The sequence below is a fragment of the Rhineura floridana genome, chromosome 3, assembly GCF_030035675.1.
Source record: "Rhineura floridana isolate rRhiFlo1 chromosome 3, rRhiFlo1.hap2, whole genome shotgun sequence".
Lineage (NCBI taxonomy): Eukaryota > Metazoa > Chordata > Lepidosauria > Squamata > Rhineuridae > Rhineura > Rhineura floridana.
Window position 1 is genome coordinate 195,480,296 of NC_084482.1, and position 18,326 is coordinate 195,498,621.

The 18,326-nt window shown below is 45.9% G+C and overlaps 1 protein-coding gene across 7 annotated transcripts in view; it reads right to left on the reverse strand.

Moving 5' to 3' along the window:
- Positions 1–2,079: 2,079 nt before the first annotated feature.
- Positions 2,080–18,326, reverse strand: part of MDC1 (mediator of DNA damage checkpoint 1) — a 33,273-nt gene continuing 17,026 nt past the window's right edge. For 6 of the 7 annotated variants that reach the window (XM_061619239.1, XM_061619236.1, XM_061619238.1 and 3 more), the window contains 8 exons: positions 16,414–16,917; positions 15,452–15,516; positions 14,750–15,331; positions 8,438–8,554; positions 6,822–7,004; positions 3,876–4,004; positions 2,534–2,644; positions 2,080–2,420 (listed from right to left, as the gene is read on the reverse strand). In XM_061619239.1, coding sequence (XP_061475223.1) covers positions 2,169–2,420; positions 2,534–2,644; positions 3,876–4,004; positions 6,822–7,004; positions 8,438–8,554; positions 14,750–15,331; positions 15,452–15,516; positions 16,414–16,917 — 1,943 coding nt within the window. In that variant the 3' untranslated portion in view covers positions 2,080–2,168. The remainder of the gene's footprint in view (positions 2,421–2,533; positions 2,645–3,875; positions 4,005–6,821; positions 7,005–8,437; positions 8,555–14,749; positions 15,332–15,451; positions 15,517–16,413; positions 16,918–18,326) is intronic. The other variant, XM_061619243.1, reaches the window with a different exon arrangement.

The window sequence follows — 18,326 nt, forward strand, 5'->3', positions numbered from 1 at the left end:
AATGTTAGACCAATGTAGATTGGCCTAATACAACCCAGAATCCAACTGTGTCACAATCATAAGGAAAACCAAATGTATATAACTCAAGCAAGAGTTTAGGATGATCAGTGTATGCAGAATCCAAAATATGTGCAAAATCTGGGCTTTTCAACTCATTCTTCTACTCATGCATAAGAAGGGCAAGGCTAGTAAGCTAGGGCAATTGCAGCTCCTCAGATGCCTTAAGCAGGACAATGCCTTGCATCAGCCCTGTTTAGAGGTATGGGGGTGCATTTATTGACCCCCAGCTCCAGGCTCCACACTTGATCTTTGCATGTTTAGGTCAGGAAGGTACCACCAAGCCCAAGAGGATGCCAACATGATTAATTAGCAGACTAAAGAGTCAAGGAAGCTATTAAGAGGCAGGAAGGTTTCCTTTAGAAAATGGAAGCCTTGTTCAAATTAGAACAAAAAGGAACACAAATTTGAAACATTAAGACCAACAATAAAAAAACTATTTAAAAATATCAAAAGCAGGAAGCCAGCCACAGAGGTGGTTGAACTCAGTAATCCCAGCAAAAGAGTGCAAATAATGTCAATACATAGATGAATTGCAAGCCCGGCCTTCTAGCTATTCAAAGCTTCAAACTTTTCCTAAGGTTGTCCTCTGTACCAAAAGACTGGAAGGTAGCCAATGTAAAAATCAATTAAAAAAAATTCAAGAAACTTTAGGCCAGTCAGCTTTTTGCCTGTTTTGAGAGAATTGGTGGAAAACACCATTAAACATAAAATTACCATAGATCACAAAGTTATGAAGTGTGGTAGTCTAACCCTTGCTTGGTGCAGGCAATTAGACGTAAAGCATCTGCAACAGATGACTGTCTAGTTTCTGCTTCAAGATGTCCAGTTAGGGAGACCTCACTACCACTCTATGTGATTGGTTCTGTAGTCAAACTGCTCTTATTCTGAAGATGTTTCTCCTAATGTTCAGCAGAAATCTCCGATCCTATAACTTAACCCCATTAGATCTATCTAATCCTGCCCTCTGGAGCAGCAGAGCACAATTCACTGCCAGAAGATGTGGTGATGCCTTGCAATGGGGATGAGGCAGATTCATGGCACATCTGTTAGCCACAAAGTGGCAGTTACAGGAACTCTAAGGGAAAGCGACCATACCATACTTGAATTCTTGATTTTAACAGAAGCAAAAGCTGAGAGTAGCCATAAGCGCACCCTGGACTTCAGGAAAGCTGATGTTAATAAACTCAGAACAATGGTAAGTACAGTTCCATGGCAAGCGACCCTAATGAGAAAAGGAGTCCAAGATGGGTGGGAGTTTTTAAAAAAGGAAATTCTAAAAGTGCAATGGCAAGCAATTCCAACAAGTTGGTAGATACTTTATTGCAGAGTTAGCCATAGGCCATGTGCAATAATTCCAACAAGAAAAAAAAGGGGGGGAAACAGCAGAAGAAGCCAATGTGGCAAACTGCATCTTAGAGTATTGAAGGAACTGGCTGAAGAACTCTCAGAACCGCTGTCTATTATCTTTGCGAAATCATGGAGGACTGGTGAAGTGCCGGATGATTGGGGGAGAGCTAATGTTGTCCCTATCTTCAAACCTGGGAACTACAGACCACTCAGCCTAACATCAATCCCTGGAAAAACTCTGGAGCAGATTATAAAGCAGTCAATCTGTAAGCACACCCCCTCTAGGATGCACACCTTAATGTGGTGAGGGGGTTTGAGAGCGTTGAAGAAGCTGAGAGCAATGCCGTCAGGAGTTGAGACCAAGAGGCTAGACTCCTAGCAGGGACACCCACGGAATGGTCAAAGCTGAGACACCAGACTAAGATGCATCCAAACTCAGAGGAAGGCAATGGTAAACCACCTCTGAATACCCCTTACCACAAAAACCCTATGAACAGAGTATCCAAAATGCAATACGAGATAGTGCTGGGAGACCCCCAGGTAAGAAAGCACGCACCGAGCTACTGGGGAAGAACAAAGAACAAGTATGAGTAGCACTGTGACTAAAAAATATTGCCTAAAAAATAAACCCACCCGTCCCTTTTCCCCAAATAAGACATTCCAAAATGCTGGTCATTTTATACCCAGTTTATTGACAGTGATAAAAAAGGTATTTACAAGTCTAAGGCATTGTCTCCATGACAATGGATTGTGTTTCAGTATCAGCGCCGTCTCTTTGCTGTGCTGGGTGAGGCTGCTGTTGTTGGTGCTGCAGCCCTCCTCCTACTGGACCTGGTTGTGGGAGTGGCAATCGAGGGGCTGCCCACCACAGCCAGGCGGTAGGCATCCAAATCTACCTTCTGCTGCAATATCCCCATCAAGATGAATTCTGAGTTGGCGATGGGGACTCTGGCATCCTGCCCTGCTTTACAACGGGGCAGGTCTTCAGGACAGGAAATGATAATGCGCTTGTCCTTTTAAAGAAAAAAGTTAAAATGCAGTCAGGCCATATGCTCAGCTTTCCCTTTAAAATGGCATTTCTGCCACTGCGCAATGATGCCTGCATATGGACCACAGTTCTGCTCACCTTGTAGGCTCGAGGCATTCTGGGTAAAAATGTTCCACCGCTACATTTCACAATGTCTCTCATGTGCTCAGGCTCCGGCTTGACATTAGGAGTGATGTGGATCTCGTAGCCCTGGAAGGGAAAGAGACAGGTCCATGGCAAGACCTACCAAGCAAAGGGGCCAGGGAGAGCCAAATCTTAGCAAGAGTTTAGCAAGAATGGACCCACGTCCACGTCCTTATGGGCTGCAACCAACCCTCAGAAAGAGGAGAGCATTTGAGTGCAAGTGCAATCAAACCAAAATGTCAGCCACAACATCCGTGAAACTGCTGAATTAAAAGAGGTTCAGGGCTAACACTTGTGGACAGATGCGGACAAAACTTTTGTTTTTAATCACACTGCATGTGTTAACTAGCTCACCAATGACAGGATGATTGTGCTCGATAAAAGTGCAAACGTTTTCATGATTTTTATTTTTATTTTATGTATACAGTTTGTAATAGCGGTGTTTTATCCACAGTTGTATTGTATTATATATACCACTTAGAGAGCTCTTTGATTAAGCAGTTTATAAATCCTTCTAAATAAAATAAAATGGTTGGTGGTGTGTGTGTTTGTATGACCACTGTTATGAAAGTAATTATCACCATCAGTATCTTCCTGCGTTTCCTTTCCTTCTGATCTCAGTGCTTCCAATTTCCCCATGCACCTGCCCCTTTGCAGATTATATACCTGCAACTCAGGAGTACACTCCAGGATCCTGCCATAATAAAATCTGTCAATCTTTAAAGCACCACATACAGCCACCCCTCGGGAAACTATATTTAAGGTGCTATATCACCACCTTAAATTCATTGCAAGGGTGGTTTATTTCTACCTCTCTGTCCCACCCCCCAACCCAAAAGAAATGTCACGATTAAAAAGCAATGCCAACGTCCAGTGGCAGCTGATGGCTGCATGTCAGTGAGGCAGTGGAATCTGCTCTGGGTTTTAGTCCAAACTTTCAAGGAGCTGTCCAATGTGCCGGACCCGTAGGTTTCAGCACCTCGGACAGCTCTTTGTAAGTTTGGAGTAAAACCTGGAGCGGATTCCATAGCCCCACTGACATGGAGCCACCAGCTGCCACTGCCAACATTACAGCCTGCAGGTGGGGGTTCACCAGTTTCTTTCCTGATAGGGTTTCTGCTGCACGGCAGAAAGAAATTCGAACCAGTGCAGCGTTTTCCCCCAGCCTAACAAGCTCTGGTGTTGAGGAAAAACTGCACAGGTGATTCCCCCCCCCCCTCGCTGCTTTGTTATGCACTCCCAGCTAGGTAGGTCCATGGCCGCGACCCAAGGGAAGGGCTGCTACTTTTGGCCTCACCTGAAGCAGGGGCCCCTCTTGCCGTGCTCTTTGCAGTGACGCGGACAGGCTGAACCGGAAGTTCTTCTCTTGCTCAGAGTCCGAAACCAGAAAGCTGTTTGGTGCCAGGAAGAAGGAATTCCGCCTGCTCTGTGAGGAGAGGGGGGGGGAAACGAAGGAAGGAGGTAAGCAGGTAGGCAGCAAAGGCTGCTGAAAGACCAACCCCTTCCCCATAAACTAGGCCCCTGCACAGAGCCAACAGTGGAAAGCTAGAAGGAACTGCTGTCACACTGTCGGCTGTTTGGTCCATCTACCTAAGAGGAGCCCTCTGGATTGGGCCAACTGCCCACCTTGTCCACTGTTCTCACAGTGGCCAACCATATGCCTATGAGAAGCCAAAAAGCAGGCCCTGAGAAGCAACAGTGCCCTCCCCACTTTGGATTCCTGGAAACTGACATTCAGAGGCATACTGACACTGGAGGTAGAACGTAAGTCATCATGGCTAGTAGCCATTGATACAGCTCTATTCTCCATGAATGACTGTAATCTTTTAAAGCGATCCAAATTGGCAACTATCACTACTTCTCAGGGTAACAAATTCCATATTTAACAACGTGCTGGTGTCAAGAAGCAGTTTCTTTTCTGTCCTGAATCTCTCACCATTCAGCAGTCTAGCCCAGTATTGTGTACTCTTGACTCTCGGAGGCTCCCCTGGAGATCTGCTACATGCAAAGCCTGCACATTCCCAATTATCTATGGGCCCTCCCCAAAACATAAGCACCATGTTCCATGGGCTCTATAACTCTTTTTGAGCTACTTATCAACAAGAAAATATTTCCGTCTAGTAACACTTCACAGCTTGGGTTATCTCCTGGTGAACTGATGAGATGCACATGTATCCCTCTCATGTATTCTTTCCCCATCCTTGGGCTTCAATTATCTGCTTCCGCAGCAGAGCTGGCCAACACCATATCCAATCTGCCGAGCAATTTTTTACACCCTTCCATGGCCCTAACCACACTTTAAATTGCTAACAGGAACCTGATCCATAGCTTTGGCCCTGAGATTTGTGGGTGACACCAGCACTGCTGAAGAATGTTGCTTCCAAAGCTCCTGGTAGTGGTGGCATTCATTCATTCATTCATTCATTCTCATTCTCTCTCTCTCACACACACATTTGCTCACTCTCACTCTCTCACTCTCTTTCACACTCTCTCTCTCTCTCTCTCGCATACACACACAAATTAAACTCGCAGGCACACTTCACTCTCATACCGCAAAAGGTAAGGACTATTCACCTTCAGAGGAACTCACACCCCGCGTTTCTTGCATGAATCACCATTCTGATGGAATTCCCAATTGCATGTATTCCTCTTTCCAAATCAGAAGTGGCCCTTGGAACAGGGATGCCCACAAAGACACTGTGGGCAGCCTCCTCCAAAAAGGCAGGCAATTCTGCAACAGGAGCAATTTGATGCTACAGAGTTATTTCCCCTCAACAGAAGGTGAGTGGAAGGAGGCAGAGCCAGAGCAGTCAGTCATGCAGAGAAGCAGCAGGAAGACTCTCTGTGGATGTTTCAGAGGCCATCTAGTCCAATCCTTTCTGCTCAATGCAGGATGCAACGGCACCATCCCTGACAAATGGCTGTTTGGCCTGTTTAAATCCCTCCTGCAAAGGAGAGCCCCCCCCCCCAGGCAGCCTGTTCCATTGTCAAAACAGCTCTTACCGATAGGAAGTTTCTCCTAATGTTTAGCCAAAATCTGATTCCTTGCCGCTTCCCATTAAGTCTGTCCTCTGGAGCAACAGAGAACAAGGCTGCATGCACACCATACGTTTCAAACACTTGGCTTCCCCGAAATAATCCCGGAAACTGTAGTTTACCCCTCACAGAGCTGCAATTCCCAGCACCCTTAACAAACAACAGTCCCGAGATTCTTTGGGGGAAGTTGCGTGCTTAAAATGTGTAGTGTGTATACAGTCAAAGCCTCCTCTACCTTTTTTGCATGACTAACAGATAGTTGGAACTCCCTTCCATTACATATCAGAGAGATGCCATCTCTGTTATCTGTTTGGCACTCCTTTTTCAACCAGCCTCTAAAGTGGAGATTTTTATACCAGTTTGTCTCTGTAGTGGACTTGAAATTATTATTTTTTATTGCTGACGCTTTTATAGCTAAAACACTTACTAGAAGAAATTCAAAATTAAATAGTATTTGAAGAGTAAGACTTACTCTTATTTATTTATTGCATTTCTTAGTCGCCCATCTGGCTGGCTATCCAGCCACTCTGGGCGACGTTCAAAATAAGCATACAGATACAATAAACATTAAAAATCTGGACACAAAGATAATAAAATCTAGCCCACCCCAAAAGCCTGCCTGAAGAGCCAGGTCTTCACGGCCCGGCGGAAACTCATTATAGAGGGGGCATGGCGGAGATCATTTGGGAGGGAGTTCCACAAAGTGGGGGCCACAATTGAAAAAGCCCTCTCTCTAGTCTGGCTGTTTTGACTGATGGGATAGAGAGGTCTTTTGAGGCTGATCTTGTTGGACGGCATAGCATCTTCTCTTCTCTAGAGTAAACACACCCAACTCTTTCAACTGTTCTTCATAGGATTTGGGATTCACAAAAATCGTTCATTCATTCATTTATTTCTCACAAAATACTGTCAGGATCACTGCTATGGAGCCTGATCCATCTCGAGTTGTCAGGCTGTGTGGAGATACACTTTTCTCTATGGAGAATAAAGCACCACCCCAGGACTTCTGGAGTGGGACAATCCTGCTCTAGAAAAGGGTTGGCCAATGCAGTGCCCCTTCCAGATGTTGCTGCACTACAACTCCCATCATCCCTGATCGCTGGCTGTGATGGTTGAGGCAGATGAGAATTGGAGGCCATTGCCACCTAGAGGTATCTGCCTACTCTGCTCTAGAGCACTGTGGGAAGGTACAAGGGAAGCAGCTCACCTTCTCTAGCCAGTCGAGGGTCACAATGGGGATGCCCCGGGCCAGGGCACACAAGAACTTGACCGTGCGACGCACACGGTCCGTCACAAGGTGGGTGCAGTCAAAGACGGATTCTGCCAGAGAGCCGCCCAGCTCTTTCACCACGCGCTCCCCTTCCTCGTCAATCACCCCCGTGAACAGCACCTGGGAGGGGAAGAGGTGGCAAGATGACGAAAAGGAAGCCATCGGGTAATGACATATCACACGTCCAGTATGCAGCCACTGGCTAAGAGTTTAAATCCATGTCTCTCAAATGTTGTCAGACTCGGCCACGTATACACAGATCGCACCATAGGAATTTCTCTCTCTCAAAATCACAACCTTGGAACTAGCACTAGCATGAAACGGCAGCTCTTCCCCAGTACCCCTGCTTCCCAAAGCATCTCAGGATGATGGGGCAAGCGAGCAGGCTGTCACCTTGAAAATCAGACTGTGGATCCATCTAGTGCAGTATCATCTATGCTGACTGGCAGCAGCTCTCCAGGGTTTTAGGTAGGACTGGGAGGGTCCCCTGCTTGAAACTAGAGATTTGAAAGCCCAGAAAAAAACTGGGAAAATAGGGGGGAAATGGGGGGGGCAGGAAAATTGGGGGGGGGATTTCCTCAAATTTTTCCAGTTTTTTTTCTGGGCCTTCACAGCTCTAATTTCAGGCAGGGGACACTCCCAGCCCTACCTGGAGATGCCGGGGATTGAACCTGGGACCTTCTGCATGGAAAGCAGATGCTCTGACCCTGAGCTACGGCCCTTTCCCTGGGAGGGTCTTCTAACAGGGAAGTCTAGTGCATCCGGACATCGCGGCTAGTGAGAAGAGGAAGACTCCGTCTGCTTCAAAATCATATCCTTGGGACACCGATTGCCAGTGTGGCACCTGCAGGCACACATGTGCCTCTAGAGGCCTTCCCTGGTGCCTGCCTGCTGGGTCCCACCCATCCCCTCCACTGATATTGTGCTCAAGAAAAACCTCCAGTCGTTTCCAACAGAAAGCTTTTTCCAAGCCAAAGTGCTGGCGGGGGCAGCGAGCCTGTGTGTGCAGGGCACCCTGGTTTGCAAACATGCCCATGGGCCCAAAGAGACCGGCAGCCATTGGCTGAGGAACACAGACCACCACCTTATACCTAGTCAGGCCCTTGGTCCATCTAGCTTGGTGTTCTCTCTACCCTGACTAGCAGTGGGCCTCCACGTTTTCAGGCAGAAGTCTTACTCAGGTCAACTTGGAGATACCTGGGACTTGGGGGGGGGGAGGGTTGCATGCAAAGCAGGTGCTTTACCACTGAGCTACAGCCCTTCCCCATCCTTCCTGCCATCCCATCTTTGCCTCACCCTTCCCAAAGGGACTCGAGAATGAATGCCTTAGGCCCTTTCCCTCACAATTCCTGAGATGGTCGATCCCACAGACAGTCCCAGGGTTACCCGTCCCAAGAGGTAAGGGAGAGAACCCTCAGAATGCACAACCCACCACTTCCAGGCTACAGGGACCTCGACATGGGTGCCTGGCCCCGACAGTTGCTCAAGCCGTTCTCTCCCTCCCCCCCTCCAGCTCCAGGTCCTTCTTTCACACCCACACACGGGTGCAATACCTTTGGGGCAGGAACGCCACAGGCCGCTGAGCTCTGGAGTCGGTTCCGGGGCTGGACTCTTGTTCCCGCTGGTTTGCTTTCTGTGCTCTGTCGCCGTGACCTCCTTCCTGCTGGCTCCTGGGGAAAGGGACGTGCAAAGGGACATAAACACACACACACACACACACTTGCATTAAGGCTGAAAGAATCTTGGCCAATCCCCTGGATCACAAGCCCCTCCTATAGCCAGATCTCCTGCCTGTCATGTCCCAGCAAACTCCACCCACAGCAATATAGTCCTGCCTATAGGGTACTAAATACCATTGCCTCAAATAAAGTCAGTGGGCTTCACAAGAGCCAAGAATGACCAGGTTTACTGCAATGTTGCATTTCTCAAATGGGGAGGGAGTTCAGCAAAGGGGCAATTTTTGCACAAGAAGGTAAGGGCTGGGTTCTGCAACTGGCTCACACTCAACCAGCTCAGGCGCCACAATCAGTAGGAGAGGCTGTGTCAGTGGTGCCATCACTGGCTATTGCCCAGTTGGCATTGGCCTGTGACAGGGCCTTCTCGGTGGCGGCTCCCCATTTGTGGAATGCCCTCCGTAGTGAGGTGTATCCCTCTGTTTTATTGTTGACTTTCAGGAGAAATATTTTTTAAAAAATTCATTTCTATCCAGACATTTGATAGCTCCAAAAATTCCAAAAATCTTTATTTACAGTCGATAGACCCATAGGAGAGGGTGATACAAAAGAAAGATAGTACATAATGATGAGCATATAATATAACTTTAGGAAGGCTGTTGTTAACAGAATTTGAAGATTAGTGCTGGGAGAGGCCCTTACGTTTCTGTTGGATTGCATAAATATATTTATCAACTTGCATGGTGTTTTGTTTATCAGTACCAGATAGTAGGTATGCAACTGATGCTTCTGGAGACTTATGGGAAATTTTTAGCAGTAGATCTTTGAGATATTTGGATCGAAGTTGTGAATACAGGGGACAAGCAAAAAGACTATGGGAGAGAGTTTCTATATCTATACCACAAGGGCATATGCGTTGTTCATATGAGATCCCCTTAAACCTCCCTTCGAGAATCGCTGAGTATAGAACATTGAATCTTGCTTTTGAAAACGCTTGTCGAAATTTGGGGATTGTGAGGTGATCTAAGTATATACTTAATTTTTCAGGGGGGAGATTCAAATTCAGATATAGTGGAGAACATCTTTTAGACGCTTGGGTAAATGTTATCTGATAATCGATGTCCTTGATTCTTGAGCGGATTATTGTTAATGCGTCTTTAGGAGGTTGAGATCTTAAATACTCTTTTGAGAGGCCTATATGGCATAATTTCAATTCCAGTTTGGAATTCCATTTGGAATGGCAATTGTCATTCCAGAGTAGAGTTATTAGATTGGGCGTGGATTCGGATGAAATTCTAACCCAGTAGTTAACGGTTGTCAGCCAAGCCTGACATTCCATTGATAGAAAACCGCATTCCAATCTGAGAGCCGCCGAGGGCACGCATCTGGGAACTCCTAATAAACGTCTTAAGAAGGAAGATAGAATTACTTCAATTGAGGGGTCCCAGGAGTGAATCCAAATTGGGGCTCTGTATAGAATTTGTGGGATAATTTTACTTTTAAACATTTGCAAAATCGCAGGGATAAATTGCCCTCCTTTATAATAGAAAAATCGAATCAAACTATTTAGGGAATACTTTATTTGCCTTAAGGTTGTTTTTATATGGAAAGCCCAATTCTTTGAGGAATGGAAATTTATTCCAAGATATTTGTAATGTGAGACTTGTTCTATAGAATGATTATTTACAATCCAAAGTGGAGTACGTATTCGCTTGGAGAAAACCATAATTTTTGTTTTGTCAAAGTTGATTTTTAGATGATTCACTGCACAGTACGACATAAAAGCCTTTAAAGTGCGTTTTAAACCTACTTTTGACAATGAAAGGAGCACGGCGTCGTCAGCATAAAGTAAGAGGGGACATCGCACATCTGCTAGCTTAGGGGAATGAAAATCGTGGGAAAGGCAGCTTTCGTTCAGATCATTTAGGAACAGGTTAAAAAGGAACGGCGCGAGTATGCAACCTTGTCTGACCTCTTTTTCAGTGGGAATAGAATTTGATAGCCCTCCCTCTTTTCCACAACGGATACGCAAGGAAGTTTGTTGGTGAAGCTGGAAAAACAGAAACAAAAGTCTTTTATCAATTGAAGAGTTGGATAATTTTGCCCAAAGAATATCGCGGGGGATTGAATCAAACGCCGCCTTTAAGTCTATAAAGGCAACAAATAGTCCATTTCCCTTTTGTTTACTATATTTTTCAGCTAGGTGTTGTAGAATCAAGCAGTGGTCCAGGCTCGAAGAGCCTTTTCTGAATCCTACTTGTTCCTTGCCAAGTATATTTTGTTCGTTCATCCGTTGCTGGAGCTTTTCTTTCAGATATGACGCGTAGAGCTTGGCTATTACTGGTAGGAGGCTTATTGGTCGATAGTTAGATGGATCCTCTCTATCGCCTTTTTTAAAAATAGGGATAACAATAGCCTCCTGCCATGAAGATGGGAAAATGCCTGAGTCATTGAGGCTGGTGAAGAATTTTGCTAGTAAAGGGGCCCATCAATCTGGAAAATTTGTTAAGAGTTCGGGGAGAATGTTGTCAGACCCAGGGGCTTTGCCAGATTTTAATCCAGCGATTAAGGTCTTGATTTAAATTGGGTCAACTGGTGGCCAGGATGTGAGTGACTGCATATCTAGGGAAAAGGAAATGTTAGGTACTCTGGGGGGGGCGTTTTTAAATAAGGTCGAGAAATAGCTTTCCCATGTATACGAGGAGATATTACAGAATACTGGACGGGAGGGTCTGAAAGCTTTCGTAATTATAGACCAAAACTTTTTGGAATGTTTTGTCCTTGATGCTCTAATTAGATTATTCCATTCCTCTCTGTTTGCATTGTTTTTTTTTAATTTTTAACGTTGTTTTATATTTTCGTTTAATTTGGTAATAAATTGAAGGGAGTTGGTTTAATTTTTGGTGGCGGTAATAAAGGTAGATTTGCGCTAATTTACGTTTAAGCGACAGACAATCTTTGTCAAACCATTTAGGGCCACTGTTCCTAGACATTTCAGGTCCTACATACGCTGATCTCATTTTTTTGTCTATTTGGTCTATAAGGGATACGTATAGGTTAAGCCGTTCTTCAGAGGACTCTGAGTTCATTAAGTGAGCCCTGATATCCATAGCTTTTGAGGACGATAGAAAGGATTCTATCATTACAGCAAGCGAGTCCGTCCATGGGTATCGCTTGTATTGAGAATTATAATAGCTTATCGATGGCTTAAATTCAGCTGTTAGGCGAAAACTCTCGTAGACTAGACATGAGAAATTTAGAGGGAGGTGATCGCTATTTAGTTTTGTGCCAATGGAAAAATTTTCTATAGAGGGAAGAAAGGATGCTGAGGTCAACACGTAATCGATTACGCTGCTGCCTATTTGGGATAAAAATGTATATTCGGCACAGGTGTCTAGCTTTTCAAGGCCGTTTAGAATAGTCAGGTGATGAGAGATAGCAAAGCGAATTAAACATATTCCTCCACGGTTGATTATAGTATCTTTCGATTGTCTATCAAGGGAAAAAGCTGATTGATCGCATACCTCACCGTGCCACAATTTAGAGGCAAACAAGGTGTGGTGGTTTGGGCCTATCCTCGCGTTGAAGTCTCCCATTAATAACAAATGAGCTTGGGGGTGGGCCGTCTCAAGATCTAACAAATAATGATCTAATTTTTCCCAGTATTGTTCTGTATTGGCGTACGTTCGCAAGGGAGGGATATATACATTTACAAGCAATATAGAAGTCTTCCCAACCGATATTAAGGCTGCCATCGCTAGGGTATCCAGATTTTGGAGTTGAAGCAGTTTTACAGCCAAAGACGTAGAAATAAAGATCACCATACCCCCTTTTGCTCTGCCTTTTGTTACAGGTTGGGCTGGTGAATATAAGGTGAAAAAGCCATTTAAATATGGCTTGTGAGTTATCCAGGTTTCTTGAAGACAGATGATGTCGTGTCTGGAGAGATAACTCTTCCAATCTTGGTCGTTTGATTTGGTGTTCCAGCCTGCGATGTTCCACGAAAGGACAGTTAGGGGTTTATGAGTCGTTGCAGGTATAGGATTGGCATTGAGTGGTAAAAAATTCACATTTTGGGGGGGTTTGTGGAGATGTCAATTTAGCTGTGTTATTTGGTTTAATGAGTCTGTGTCATCGATAAAGATTGCTCCATTTTTGTTACGTGAGTGGAGTCTAGAGTTGGAAGTAGATGTTTCGATTATTGGGTTGGTTTTTTCAGTCTGACGCTTAGATGCTTTGCGTCGAGTATCTTTTGGTTTTGTCGTGTCTTCCACGATGCACGAGGGAAAATTTACATTTGAGAGTATTTCGCTACCATCAGATGCGATTTGTCTTAATTGGGCTGGCTTTTAATAGGAGGAAGATGTTTCTATTGAGTTTTTGATTTGAGGCGTCATTCTGAGTCGGTGGATGAAACTTAAGAACCTATTAATTAAGGACTCACGCTCCGGTGACGGTAGTGAGGCATACAGCTCCTCAAGTTGGGTTTCTTCGGGTTCCAGCGCTTGTGCAAATATCACTAGAGTATGTAAATGTGCCGCCTTCTCCTGATGGTTAGATGCATTAAATGCAGAATCATTATGAGATGAGATATTCAGAGGTACACTGGAGTTGGTGTTAAGTGATACCACGCTACTAGATGGTAGATAAGAGTAGGGTAATTCCAGTGGGCTGGGGGGAGATAAGTCTATGTAATATCTTTGGACAGAGAAACCCATTTTATCCAGCACATATCTTGATTGCAGGAGTTGAGTGACAACAGCACAGGAGTGGCATGTAACGATTACGCGCCATTCATATGGGGTGTAAGGAAGAATTTTCATAGATCTAATGAAGTTCCTGCGTTTAAAGACACCCAAAGCTTTACCTATGACGACGTCCATAAAAGGGATGTTTGGTAAAGAATAGCGGCGCTCATTTGTTATGGCTTTATAAGAAATAGCCACTTTATCAGATTGGAGAACTAGAGATTGCAAAGATAATAAATTTGATAGCTGAAGGATACTGTTCTTGGCAGTCTTGACATTATTAGCTGGGAGGATGCTATTATTTTTAGATTTGATATTTTATTTTTAACTATATTGTTTCAACCCTTTTGGAAAGGAGGATGGGATATAATAATAATAATAACGCCTCAGCCCTTGTTTTCAGCAACACAGCATGCTGCCTAACGGGGTTGTGAAATTGCTACCTTGCCGAATATCATGAAACTGGAGGGGGGAAGGAAAAGGGGAGAACCATGGGGTATAAGCCAAGTCCTCCCAAGTGCTTCTGTGGATATTGCCTCAATAAATTCTTGCAACAACTTTGCAAAGTGGGCCAATTGTATTATCCCCATGTTATTCACACGCAATGCAGTAAAACTTGGAGTTTACGACTTGCCTTAGGTTACCTGCCATTTTCATGACTCTTAACTGCCACATCACAGCTGTAAAGCTAGAGGACAACTGGGATGGCAGCCCCACCGGCCACCCCAATCAGTAGCTATGTGGGACTAAGATGAAGCAGGAGCTAGACTTGCTCTTCTGAGGATTTAACTTAGGGACAGGGAACAAGATCTGGCTGGCTCTCCCAACGCCCTGTAGTGCCACCCACCTGTCAATCATCTGACATCACAATGATGTCAGGTGACCATTTTTGCCCGCATAGACAATCAGCTAATCATTGGGGCTTCCACAGCTCTGGGCATGGCGCTTTGCAAGCCCTGGCAATCAGCTGACTGTCTCCACTTGCAAAGCTCTGTCCACAGGGCTCTTCAGGAGCCACCGATCAGCTGGTTGGTGGTGTGTGCAAACCCCCTTCAGCCCTGATATGTCTTTACCTGCCCCATCCCTGACATCTTATATGATGGGCACCATTTGGCCAAAACAGCCTCAAAGGAGACCTGGTGGGCTTACTTAGGCCCACAGTCTGGAGGTTCCCCACCCAATTTAACTAGTGATCTTCAGAAGCAACTCATTTGTTTTAATGTTTTTAATTGTTGTAAACTGCCCAGACAGCTTCGGCTATGGATCAGTACACAAATGCAATAAATAAATAAAATAAAATCTGCAGCCCTGGGCTCCTACTGGGAAGAAGAGTGGGATATAAATCTAATAATAAATAAAATAAATGAATAAATATGATGATGTAACTAGTGATCTTTCGCCGTTACACCACCATGCTTCTTCCTTCTGCTGCTTTGTTACCCACCTGCTCAGGCTGGGCCTCTTTCCCAGAATCCTTTGGGCTGGGTGTGCCCACTGAAGAGTTGCTTGACCGCCTGCTGGCTCCTCGGGTCCTTGGGACTCCTGCCTCCTGTTCTTCCACAGGCTCAGCTGCCGCCCTCCGTTTCCCTCGCTTCGGCCGCTCCCTGGTCCCTGGGCTGCCAGCAGCCACCACCGCCTCTTCCTTAAGCCTGCTGGCGGCCTCTGCTTCCCTTTGCGAGCACCTGGCTCGCCCCCGACGTGGGGCAACTGTCGGCTCCCTGTTCTTGGGCTTCTTATTGGGGCTCGCTTCCTCTCCTTCAGGCTGCTCCGGCTTCTCTTCTGGCTCCCCCATATATTGGGTGGGGTTGCTGAGCTGCCGAAGCCCCCTACGCCTGGTGATGGGGGTAACCGGTTCCCTGGACCCATCTACGTCACCAGATCCCAACAGGCCACACCGGCGGCTTCGTCCTTCTAGAACGGGCGTTGGGGTAACAGCAGCAGCAGAAGACAACCGCAGACTGCGCCTCCGCTGGCCAAGGGCAGAGGCCACAGGTTGGGAGGGCTCCTCTTTGGCTTCTTCCAGCACCTGTATGATTCAAGAGTGATAAGGCCTACTGGGGTTACATAAGGAAAACCTGGGAGGTGGGACTCCTGGGTTCCCATCAAAATAGGAGTGAAGTGTTGCAATGGCCAATACTAAGCCCACCTGCTCAGTGTCTCTTGTTTCTCCTGTTGGCGCTGAGCTTCTGTCTTCTGACTTATCAACACAAGCTGGAGAAGAAGCAAAGAATGAAAAGGCTTAAGCTGAATGGTGCACCTTCCAGTTCAGCCACCAGGAGGAAGTGCTGGCCCATAGAATGTACCAGGACTAGCACTCCTTTCTTGTAACTGCTCTAAAAACGGATCTCTGTTCCAAAGCAATAACCTACTAAACTCCTACGCACCCCTCCCAGAGGATTCCAGGCAGTCAAGCCTCCAAGGCTTGTCAACTGTTTGTAATTTGCAAAAAACACACGAAGAAACCACAGTGGTTTGGACTGTGCCATCTCTGCTGACCCCACTAAACCCTACTGAGCCTACTATACGGACTGGCGGAGGCCAGCTTGGCAACCAGCCCAGGCCCTGTGTAGCTTGCGAGTGTCCACTGGGCAAAACACTAAAACAATCCTTCATCTAGGCCGGAGATTTGGGGGGGGGGGCTTTTTCCAATGAGGGGACGCTGACCCACAGGAAAAGGCAATTGGGGTCACAGCCAAGGGTGGGCGGAGCCAGAGCAGAAAGTAGGTTGAGTTTGCGGCATTGTGGGATTGCACAGCGCTCTTTCCATTCCATTCTCTGCCACCCCGTCCCTTCTAATGCACACATAAGGAAGCTATTCCCAGAGGAACTGTCCAGACAGCTAGATGACACTGATGGCTGCATGAAATTAGGTTGAGGACTGGAAGGAATTTCCCCCACTCCAGATGTAGATCCTAAATCTGGGGACAGGATTTTTCTTTTTTTTTTAAAAAAAGAACAAGGTAAATCAAGTGGGGTAGTCAACTGATGGACACGTTATGCCTCCATCTCAGTGCAGTACGTCAATGGCACTCATGATAGGCATGCCTGATTTCTTCCTTTTCTAGACAACCATGCACTCCCCGGTCTCCGGGTACTCCTACTGCTCACCTGCCATGTTCTGTGTCTGTGACAGTTCTGCAGTGCTTCCAATTTCGGGGGCTGCCACAGCCGCCTGGTTCTGGCTCCCTGGGACTTCCTTCGCCTCCTGCAAAGTCAAGGGTCGACTGCTGCCGACAGAGGCAATTTGCACTGAATGGACAGGCTGGGTTTCCTCTTCCTCCTTGAGTTCCTCTGAAACAACGCCCCCTGCTGGCTGTGGGGCAGCCTCAGGACTGGACAATTCTATGGAATAGGTTTGAGTGCTGGTTCCTAGGAGGCTAGCAGCCTGCTGCCCCCTAGAGGACAAAACTGAAACTACAGGCGGTGTCGCCTGCTCAGAAATAACTTCCTCTTCAGGTGGGCGCGGGAAGAGCAGTTCTGTCTCTTCTTCCTCTTCGGCAAGGAAGGCCTGTGTGGGCTCTTCCGAGAGCTCCCCAGGCTCCTGACAGTATGACTGAGTGGCTTCCAGCATGTAAGCATCTGAACTGTCATCATTCAAAAGGGAGCTGCACTCTACATGGAGAGAAAGAAATGAGATGATTCCAACAGTGTTCATTCTCCCCTTAGGCTAATCCATAGACTTTAAATACTCTGATCACATTATAGAAATAAATCTGGGCTGTTTTTTTTTTTTTAAGTAGCCATGTGATTACTGTGTGATTACTCTGGCAATGGGGCAAAAGCAACCAAGAGTCTTGTGGCACCTTAACACATTTAATTATGTTATAAGGAAATTTTCCCAACCTTTGGGTCCCCAGATGTCACTGGACCACAGTTCCCATAATTCCTGACCATCAGCCATGCTGACTGGAGTTGATGGGAGTTGTAGTCCAGCAACATCTGGGGACCCAAATGCTGGGAAAGGCTGGTGTAAGCTTTCCTGGACTAATGTCCACTTCATCAGTGTAATCCTCAGGTGCAGGTATATATATATACATGATGGTAAGGAAAGGAGAAGTTGTAAGCAAGTGAGGTCAGAGGGAAATAAAATGCACACACGCACACACAGATAGTGAAAATTCAGCTGGAGTTGAAGAAGATAAATCTAATCCAGGAAGTTTATGCCACAATAAAATGTGTAAGTCTTCCAGGTGCCACAAGACTCTTGGTTGATTTTGGTGCAAGAGACTAACACACTACATACACTCTTGGGTGTCGAGGGGACCCTTTTGGTAGTGTCACCACCCTTGGAAGTTCGCAGGGTGATGGCCCAGGAGGGGTAGTTCTCTCTGGCAGCCATTAGGCTGTGGAACTTCCTCCCCACCGAGATGCATCTGGCAATGTCATTGTATAACTTTCGGCAAATGCTGAAGACATTACTCTTTACTCTGGCCTTCGACACCTGAGATGTATTTTTTAGGACCCATCCTATTTTCTGTGATGTTGTTTAGGTTGTTTTTAACTGTTTTTAATTATGGGTTTTTAAATTGTTGTGATCTGCCCTGGGACCTTTGGGTGAAGAGTGGGTAATAAATTCTAATAATAATAATAAGAACATCATCAACAACCCTCTCTGGATTCTAGCATTGGGGATTTTCACTGGATTTTTGCAATTCATAGAAACAGTCTTGTTTTTTTAAAACAAAACAAAACATAAGAGTACAACAGAGTCTTGCGGCTGGATATCACCTCCTCAATATGCCCAACACAACTTATCTTTCCTCCCAAGCCTTTCTGTTCCTTGAACCTTCCCCATATCAGTAGTCAACAACACTATTCCTTGTTGATCAGGCACACAGCCTCAGTTTTATTTATTTTGGTCCTTTTCTCTCCGCATTCCAAAAGTTGCCAAGTTGTGTTGCTTTTCCCTATACAACAGGTGTGGGGAACCTGTGGCCCACCAGATGTTGCAGAACTACAACTCTCATCATCTCTGACCATTGGCCATGCTGCCAGGGACTGATGGGAACTGGAGTCTAACA